A 9,170-nucleotide genomic window follows, 5' to 3' on the forward strand; every position below is an offset into this window, starting at 1 on the left:
GAAGTGGATACGCCAAAATATTATTGGTTTGGTTTCTCAGATGGCGCACTTAGTATTTTGCGGGTGTGTAGGCAACTAAATTGTCTGCAGCTTTCTGACAAAACATTTGTGATTTGGCGCGAATTGAACTCACGTGCAGTCGTGAATCCCGCATGACCACTTCTGCAACGTACTCGATCTAAGTCAAAAGTGTAAAATAAAACTATAGATTATTATTATTCCATAACTAGATAAAAAATTAGGTCCTGTATGCGTTCGTGTTGTAATTAATAATGAAGAAACCAACGAAAAAAGATATTTATGGTCTTGGTAGACACAAAGTCTTGGAGTGCGACAAGACTGAAAATGGTAATGAACTGCGTCTTGTTGTTTCCCCATTAGACGAGACATACAAAACGAAGAAAATTTGCATGCTAAGAGACTTTTGGTAATGATCAAATTGATAGGTTTACCTGATGGGAGTAATTTATAATTTTTGTCTGTTTACATTCAGGCTAGAAACTGATATCAAAGTGGGTGATGATGTCCATATACATGCAGATTGGTATGAATCATTTGATGAAAACTTTGAAAACTATGACTTGGCTATTGTTGATAGACAAAGTGGTCTCATCGTTGTCAAACCAGACCTGTTAGTGTCTGGAACTTCAGTTGTCTCTTCACTCTTTTGTCAACGCAAAGCAGTGCTTTCTGAAAGATTTCGTGGAATTGAGCCTACAAATCAGGTTATGCTCAATGGAACTATAGTCCATCGCCTTTTACAAAAAGTATGCAATTTTTTATTATTATATTAATACTGTGTCATCAATATTGAATTTATGACTTTATTTGCATTAGGCATTAATAGAAAAAACTTATGACACCTCTTCACTAAATAAAATAGCTGACAAATTACTTAGCGACCCTTCGACTATTCACGATCTATATGGGGCGAATATACCTAAGAGTCATCTGAAAAACAGTGTTTCCGAATACATTCCTATGATCAAAAATTTCATCGATAAGTACATCAATGCAACTCGACCCTGCGAAGTAAGCAAAAGAGACAACAGGCAACAGGTTGTCGGAAAAAGCGGGAAGTTTGGAAATTCCCCGACTATGTGGGACGGTCAAATCGATTCCGTCTGTGATATAGAAGAGAATATGTGGTCTCCGTGGCTTGGCGTTAAGGGAAAGGTGGATTTTACTCTGAAGGTTGTAAACCTATTTCTATTTAAAAAAAAAGATTATTCTTAACAAAATTATTTTAAAATTTTAAATAGGTGAACGATAAAAAGCTTGGACGAGTCAAGATGCCTTTAGAGTTAAAGACTGGGCGTTCGTCCTTCTCCGCGGAACACAAAGGACAAGTTACTCTTTATTCAATGATGATGAACCAGCAGACCGGTGTTAAAAAAGCAACAGATGAAAATCCAGGTGGTTTATTACTTTACCTCAAAGACGGTGCCATCCAACACGTACCTGCCGGCCATAGCGAGAAACAGGGTCTCGTTCAGTTAAGAAACGAAATGGTCAAGTACTTAACATCGCCTACCTCGATCTCGGAAAACGGAGAAATCTCCGAGGGGCAACTTCCTTCACGAATTGATCGCGTGAATATGTGTGCTTCATGTCCATTACGGGTTGAATGCACCGTCTATCAGGTAAGATCTTTAATTCTGTTGTAGAAAATGTCTTGTCAATACTAAAATTAATATTTCCCGAAAAGATTGCTGAAGATGCCGGCAATGAAAGCATGTCTTCGACGCCCTTACCTCTTGAGTCGGTTGCTCATTTAAGTTCTGCATATCAGGACTACTTTTTACATTGGTCGAAAATGCTGCGACTTGAATCTGAAGAATCCCAACATCGTTCTCGTTCCATCAGCGATATTTGGTGCATAGATCCAGTTGATAGAGAAGCTCAGGGAAATTGCATCAGTTTTCTAAAGGTATTCCTCTTAATCTTATTTTTTTTTTTTTTTCACTTCTCCGTTATAAACATTTGTGATGTCTTCTCAAGGTTCAAGATTGCCTTGCGTCGCAAAATCCTACCTCAGATTTCAATCAATATTCAATCCAGCTTATTCCGGTTAATCGTAGTCATCTACCTTTTAACACATTACTGCTACGAGGTGACAGCGTAGTGCTCAGTACTGACAAAGAAGTGGCCGTTGCCACTGGCTGTCTAGTTGACATCAGTCCCAGTTCTATTACTGTCTCTACCGACCGGAATGTTCACAATTGGGATCGAAATTTTGAGGTGCCTATTGAATCGTGTCACACAGGAAAAATGGCAACAGCTAATATTTCCTTTTGCATTGTTTAGGTCCTCCACTTGGATAAACTGGAGTATCAAGGCGGCCAAACGCTCTTATATTCGAACCTCAGTCGACTGATGGCAAATAATGCAAATGCCGTCCGACTGCGGGAGTTAATCATTGATAAAAAAGTTCCTGTTTTTAAAGCCGGCTTGCCGAGAAGTTTGCTTGAAGTTTTCTGGCCCGTTTTGAAACCCTTGAATGGATTCCAGAGAAGAGCTGTACTAAAAGCTCTGACTTGCGAAGATTATTGTCTTATTAACGGTCTACCTGGCACTGGAAAGACTTCTCTCATTGTGGCTTTGATACGACTGGCCGTCCTGCTTAAACAGTCCGTACTCTTGACTAGCTACACTCACTCGGCCGTCGACAACGTCTTGCTCAAACTCTGCCAATTTAATGATGTGGAATTTGTTCGGATCGGCCGCGAGCATCGCACCCACCCTTCCATATTGCCCTACAGTGCCGAAGTCAAAACCCAAACTTGTCACACAGTGGAAGAGTTAGAAAATGTTTACAAGTAAATCGACTGAGTTATTTTTTCTTAATTAATAGTTGTAATTTACTATGTTTTTTTAAAATTACAGCGTGCCAGTGGTAGCTGCAACTTGTCTAAGTGTCGGCCATCCAGCTTTAATTCGTCGCAGATTCGATTTGTGCATTGTCGACGAAGCAGCTCAAGCCTTACAGCTGGCTGTCATCGGACCACTTACTGCAGCCAAAAGATTTGTTCTTGTTGGCGATCCTCTTCAACTCCCACCAGTCGTCCAAAGTCGATCAGCCAAGTAATTATTTTTATTTACTTTTAAAATTAAGTCATTCAAATCAATTTCCTCAATGGAAAACGTGTATTTCTCGATCTCGGCAACTCGAGATTTCCGTCAACGCTGGTAGGAATGCAATAATTTGAGGGGGAATTTAATGGAATTCAAGTGTTCGTGATGGTTAAAATGCTGGTTATGGCAGATTCTTGTCCGTTCTACCAAGATCGTACTACCACGGAGCCGTAAGGAGAAGCATAAGGGGCATAGTGGTACGACGGGTAAGGATAAGGCGAGTAGGCATAACTGTATGGGCTGAATGGAGCAGGTGCAACTGCGTGTCATAATTCAAATAGGATAAGTTAATTGTTAAAAAGACAATTTAAAATTTAAGAAGCGGTTTACCTGGAGCGACGTGGCCTCCAGCATGTTTCACTACTGTCGGTTTCTCAACTGTTTTTATTGAAGAAAAATTGCTCAGTCATGATGTACTTTTTGAGGGGGGTGATTTTTAAATATAAAATTACTCACCCTTCACCAACGGGGTGAACGGCGCAACATGAATAGGTGCTACCGGAATTGGTGCGGCAGCAACTGCGATAAAAATAGACGGTTTCAAGAGAAACTTGACAAATAATAAAGAATTGTGCTTACTGGCGATGGGAGCGTGGCTAATCGGGACTTTGGGTGCTTTTCCCACAAGAGGCAGAAGTGGTCCGTTAGAAGGGGCCAAGGAAGAGCGGAATCCGTTCGCATCTGCGATGTAGTTGTTAGTCACGACGCTTCCGTCCGGATTAGAGTAACTGCATTGTACCGTCAACATTAAGATTAATTTTGTTTTCCCCCTTTACGAATAACATTTATTTGCTTACGTGTATGATCCGCGAACGATGCCAAATGCGTCCTTGGTCTCACTCCGCACTTGGTTAGGTTCGTGATAGCCAAAAGAATACTGACCCAGCTCGTCTTGAGCATGGTATTTTCCCTGAGTGGCCACTGGAACAGCTCCGTACTGTACGAACGTTGGGCTAGGAACAGCTTGAGCGGCAGCGATCGCCAAAACAATGCAAATCTGTTTAAGAAATTTTATTAATTTCATAGTCAAATGTGAGACTCTTAGAGTGAATAAAGTATTTACCAAGAACTGCATCTTTGTGGAGAGAGTGGACTGGTTGAGCGTAAGAAATGTATTGTGAAACTGGATGTAATTTCATCCGCTTCACGCCCTTTTTATACTTGCGCGTTGGTTGAACTCACTCGATCCCTGTCCTCCCTTTTCTCTTTAAAAAAAAAGGAAATCACCACAAAACAAATTCAAATCTTGAAAACTCCGCCTCTACCTTCGGACTCGATTGAGGGACGAGACTATTGTGCTACAGTTCTTTGCGCATCGCTGGGTCTTCAGTTTGTTGTTCACGCCTTTCTTGGCGTAACCTTGAATTCTTTCGGTTAATGGGAATTTACCTCACTGTCGGGTTCCGGATCTAGAGCTTAGGAATCGCTATTATTAATCTTTTACTATCCATTTTTATTTTTAAGGGGGGGGGGATTTTTGTTATTTGAATCGTCGTGATCGTACTCTTTCGCTTGTTGATTATCCAGCTGAGATAAGATTTACCATAATTCATATATTTTTGGTAAATTATTGAACTGGTTGCCTTGTAAAAGTTTAAGGTATTCGTTACTTGGGGATTTACTTTTTAATTTTTACTCCATCACGAAATGTATTGTCCCATGCACTACCTTTGACATCACGACAAAGGAATTTGTTTTAAAATTTATGGACTAAAACTCGACCGCGCCCTTGAAGTGCGAACGACCGGAGTGAGTCATGGCAGAGATCTGCACATGCAGCTGTTACTTAGCTCATTGACTCTAACAATAATTTTGCCAGTTGGTTTTCCCCATTCTTCAAACTGGCTTATTTTCCACTCTGGTATCTTCCCATGCTTCCGGATCACGAATATAATGGTTTTTCTGACCTTGAACATTCTCCTACCGACGAATTGTCTTATTAGTTTGATTGTGTTAAAGTCTTACTGTCGCTCTAAATGTGGGAAAAAAACAGCAGACCCTATTTGGCGGTCGAGTGCGTGACCCCTAAGCTCGGAATAACGTCTGATCTCATGGTAGACGCCCAAAGTCGTGATGATTTTTTTCTCCCGCACATGTTCTTCACGGAACTTTGTAACATCGCGTCTCCTTTCAGCTTTAATGAATCTCTTTGCCGGCTACTCATTTAATATTTTGTAAGAGTTGTCGGATGAAATAAGTCTCGGGAAGGAATTGTTTTATTTCGTTTGTATGACTGAATCTAAATCTATCACTTATTTCACAGATCGTTGGGCATGGATGAATCGCTTTTCGTGCGGCTAAGTCGGGTGACGCCCAGTGCCTCCGTGACTCTCAAACTCCAATACAGGATGTGTGGCCCGGTCAATGTTTTGGCCAATAAATTGACGTACGGAGGCGAGTTGGAGTGCGGCAGTGAAGAAATCGAACAGGCAACGCTCCAGTTGCCTTCCCTTACTTCCATTCAAGAAAAATATGCTGACCGGCCGTGGCTTCTCTCGGTCATTAAACCGGGGTTGCTTCACGCCGTTGTCTTCCTCGACACGAGCTTACTGGGAGCCATCAAAGCTAATCGTTCGGGCAACGAAAGCGATGAAAGTAACAAGTCGCCCGTCAACCATCTGGAAGCCAACTTGGCCATGCTGATTGTGCAAGCATTACACGGCAGCGGCTTGTCGTACGATCAAGTCGGCATCATCGCACCTTACCAGTCGCAGGTGCAACACTTGAGAAAGATGGCCATCGAGACACCTGAGTTGGAAATCAACACGGTCGACCAGTACCAAGGTCGTGATAAAGAAGCCATTATTTACAGCTGCACCAAGAGTGAATCTGGCGCCGACTTGATGGTGATCAAGGAAGGCGCTCAAACTATTCTGCATGATATTAGACGTTTGACGGTGGCTCTGACACGAGCCAAGCACAAATTGATTGTCATCGGTGACAGTGACACTCTTCAGCGGTATCCACCCTTTGCCAAGCTGCTAGCCTCCCTCGAATCATCCCAGCGCTATCAACTCTGCCCCGGAAAGGATCAACTTTAAATGCCTCAATATAGTCTCCTTGGGTCGTAAGACTTTGCTTTTCTATTCACGAATGCCTTTTTTAAAATTCCAATTTCAATTCCAATGTTATTGATGTAACCACAAATTTTCATTTCTTAATTCTTCTTCCTCCTTTAGCATTTCGGAACTTTTTTTTTTAAATTAAGGAGTTGTGAGGTTTGAAAAAATTTTCTCGTTCTTTTAAGTTGCCATAGTTGTTGCCATTTTGAAACATTCAATCAGGATTCTACGTACCTCTTTTGCCTGTAATTCCTTGGTAGAATAAATCCAATCGAAATTGTAAATTGCTTTGTTTAAACGCGATTTCGATTTATGCACGATCACGACTCATCATCCATTGTATTTTAACTGCGACACTGGAAACGAGAAGGGGAGGTATTTTTACTTAATTCTGAATGTTGTTTTTGTCTTTGTTTGACTACCAAATAACACTCGCACCTCTCACAGCGATTAGAAATTAGACTTTCATAGGAGATAGGATTAATTGACTGTATTGAGAGGGAGAGTGTCAGTTTTCTGTGAGCATTCTTGGATATAGAATGGTGTGTGTGTCCTCCCTATTGCGTCTTCCTCGATTGATGCGAAATCGTGGAGTATTTTACAGATTCAGCAGTACATTGACGAGTAATCAAGAAAAGGAAATTTCGTTCGCTGACCATCGCACTGCCTATGCCCATTTGAGCCGCGCTGAAATTCTAAGAGCCTGGATCGTTCTCAAGTTATGCTCTTTCGACTTTCTTTTGCAAAATAGCTTAAAGGTAAAATTTATAATTTGAATTTTTTGTTCCTTTTGAAAGTTTATTTGATTAATTTTTATCTCTAGGTACTAGAGACCAGTCAACGAGTCTTTGGGCAAGGATTGTTAGAAAAGATTCTTCGTCCAACCCTCTACGATCAATTTGTTGCTGGAGATGATCCACAGTCGCTGAAAGAAACGGCAAACAAGTTAAAACAACTTGGTATCAAACTAATGATTCTTCCTTCACTAGAAGAAGATATCGGACAGAAAAGCGACCAAAAGTAACTAGTTTATTTTTTCATAAAGGTTTATTTCTCTTTATTTATTGTAATTACATTTTCCAGTCGCTACAATGATAATGTGGAAGTTACACTGAAGTTAGCCGAAATAGCTTATCAGCACGGAGGTCCTCTTTCTTGTCTCCAAACGAAAATCACCGCATTAATCAGTGCCGACTTGTTGGTAAAAGTTCCCAATAATAATTTATTTTCCATTTTAACTTGCATCGATTACCTTTTCTTTCTAAAATAAAGCTAAAAATAGCGGAACGCAATCGGGATAAGGAAGATCAATTTTGCACGATATCGTCATGGGCAAATTATATGTCTGGCGGATCATTCACTCCCGTCTCGTATCTCAATAAGCAAGAAAACATTGAATTGGAAATGGGCCTTGAACGGTTAAAAAGCGTCGGCGCATTTGCATCCGGACTTCAACTGCGTTTACTTGTTGATGGAGAGTTTACTTATCTGAACCAAGCCATCTCAATCGCTGCTTTATCCATGGCTGGCGCTTTTAATCAAACAAGACCTGTGGTTTGGAATACCTATCAGTGCTATTTAAAGGTAAAACTTATTGCCCTTTTTGAACCATACCAAGTTGGAATAAACTAACTGAATTCTGGATCAGGACGCATTTGACAAGATCTGTGGCGAATTTGATGTTGCCCGGCGAATGGGAGTTGGATTTGGAGCTAAAATCGTAAGAGGTGCGTACCTGGAACGCGAGCGCCTTTTAAGTGCTGAAGGAAACTATCCTGACCCGACAAACCCTTCCTATGAAGCAACTTCCGCCGTTTACGATAGGTATATTTGAAGTATAGTTTGGATTACGGCAATGCAATCAAAACTGCTGTTTTGTAAAATCGAATCCAGGGTGGTGCAGCATATGGTGGAACAAGTCGCTGCCCTCGGAGGACAACGTTGTAATGTGATCGTTGCTAGTCATAATGAAACATCTGTATTAAAAGCGCTATCAAAAATGGGATCGTTGGGTATTTTACCAACAGACAACACAGTCGTTTTTGGTCAAATTTACGGAATGGCCTCCAATATCACCGTGAAACTAGGTATATTGTTATAGCTAATCATTATGACATTAACTAAATTTTTACGCTATCGTTTTTCTTGTAATTGACAGCTTCTGAGGGATACATTGTGTATAATTCCGTGCCGTATGGTTCGCTATTTGATGTGCTGCCTTACCTATCACGTCGGGCAACGGAGAACCGCGCGGTTCTCAAAGGCACTAGACGGGAACGGACGTTATTGGCACGGGAGCTGAGGGCTCGTTTTCTTGGTTTTTGACTTTGCGATTAGGTTTTAACATCTAACTAATTTTTGTTTCATTTTTTAAAGCGTTTTTTTTATTTCATAGCATACTCAACAACGTATTAAATTTAATGGTAGAATGCTGTTAAGACGAAACGCTTTGAGGAGCGAAGTTTTAGCTTCCGTGTAGTCTCGAATTAGATAGTTAGCGTCACTGTATATTTCGACGTAAAAAAAAGAATTATCGGTATTGGTGAGTTGTTATTTCTACTTCCACTTTTGCACGCATTACTGCATGTTTTACCCGGCGTTCTCACGTAAGCCTACTTTATGACTAAGAAGGAAGAATGTATTTCACGCGTCTTTTGAAAAAAGAAGCAGTGAAAAATTCCAGTTACCTTGTAGAATCTATAGCTCTGGTAACGTACTAAAATGCCTAGTAATAGATCACCGAGATTTTTCGCAAGTAATTGACGTTTTAATTGATCAACCTATCGAGATTTCACCCTTCAGTCTTTAATGTTAAACAAAATATTGTTCCCCAAGAGAATATTTTGTCAGTATACGGGCATGTGAACTGTGAAGTGAGTGGCAATAAAGTAACTATAGGAGTTTCCGGTCCCTTTGTTGGCAGCTGGTAGTTTAGTTGTATCATTGCAACACAAATATTTTAAATCTAAGTTA

At 40.6% G+C, this 9,170-nt stretch overlaps 3 protein-coding genes across 4 annotated transcripts; 2 read left to right on the plus strand and 1 right to left on the minus strand.

The window, feature by feature from the left end:
- Positions 1-27: 27 nt before the first annotated feature.
- On the plus strand, positions 28-6,330 carry LOC124349418 (DNA replication ATP-dependent helicase/nuclease DNA2-like). Its single transcript, XM_046799999.1, has 9 exons — positions 28-427; positions 494-767; positions 838-1,194; positions 1,263-1,643; positions 1,709-1,930; positions 2,002-2,241; positions 2,308-2,819; positions 2,887-3,084; positions 5,399-6,330. The coding sequence occupies exons 1-9, from the start codon at positions 273-275 to the stop codon at positions 6,174-6,176; spliced, it is 3,117 nt and encodes a 1,038-aa protein (XP_046655955.1). The 5' UTR covers positions 28-272; the 3' UTR covers positions 6,177-6,330.
- On the minus strand, positions 3,129-4,336 carry LOC124350033 (cuticle protein 6-like). The gene is made up of 6 exons (XM_046801013.1): positions 4,199-4,336; positions 3,933-4,132; positions 3,715-3,863; positions 3,592-3,654; positions 3,466-3,513; positions 3,129-3,394 (listed from the first exon to the last, which is right to left on the minus strand). The coding sequence occupies exons 1-6, from the start codon at positions 4,208-4,210 to the stop codon at positions 3,279-3,281; spliced, it is 588 nt and encodes a 195-aa protein (XP_046656969.1). The 5' UTR covers positions 4,211-4,336; the 3' UTR covers positions 3,129-3,278.
- Positions 6,331-6,466: 136 nt separating the features above from the next.
- LOC124349686 (hydroxyproline dehydrogenase-like) lies at positions 6,467-9,102 on the plus strand. 2 transcript variants are annotated; one of them, XM_046800479.1, is made up of 8 exons: positions 6,467-6,955; positions 7,021-7,217; positions 7,281-7,398; positions 7,470-7,781; positions 7,846-8,021; positions 8,091-8,284; positions 8,356-8,534; positions 8,593-9,102. In XM_046800479.1, exons 1-7 carry the CDS (start codon positions 6,737-6,739, stop codon positions 8,520-8,522), a joined length of 1,383 nt encoding a protein of 460 aa, XP_046656435.1. In that variant the 5' UTR covers positions 6,467-6,736; the 3' UTR covers positions 8,523-8,534; positions 8,593-9,102. The 2 variants fall into 2 exon arrangements, with proteins under 2 accessions (XP_046656435.1, XP_046656434.1); XM_046800478.1 differs by having other exon boundaries at positions 8,356-9,102.
- The last annotated feature ends 68 nt before the right edge of the window (positions 9,103-9,170 follow it).

Source organism: Daphnia pulicaria, chromosome 7 (assembly GCF_021234035.1).
Source record: "Daphnia pulicaria isolate SC F1-1A chromosome 7, SC_F0-13Bv2, whole genome shotgun sequence".
NCBI lineage: Eukaryota > Metazoa > Arthropoda > Branchiopoda > Diplostraca > Daphniidae > Daphnia > Daphnia pulicaria.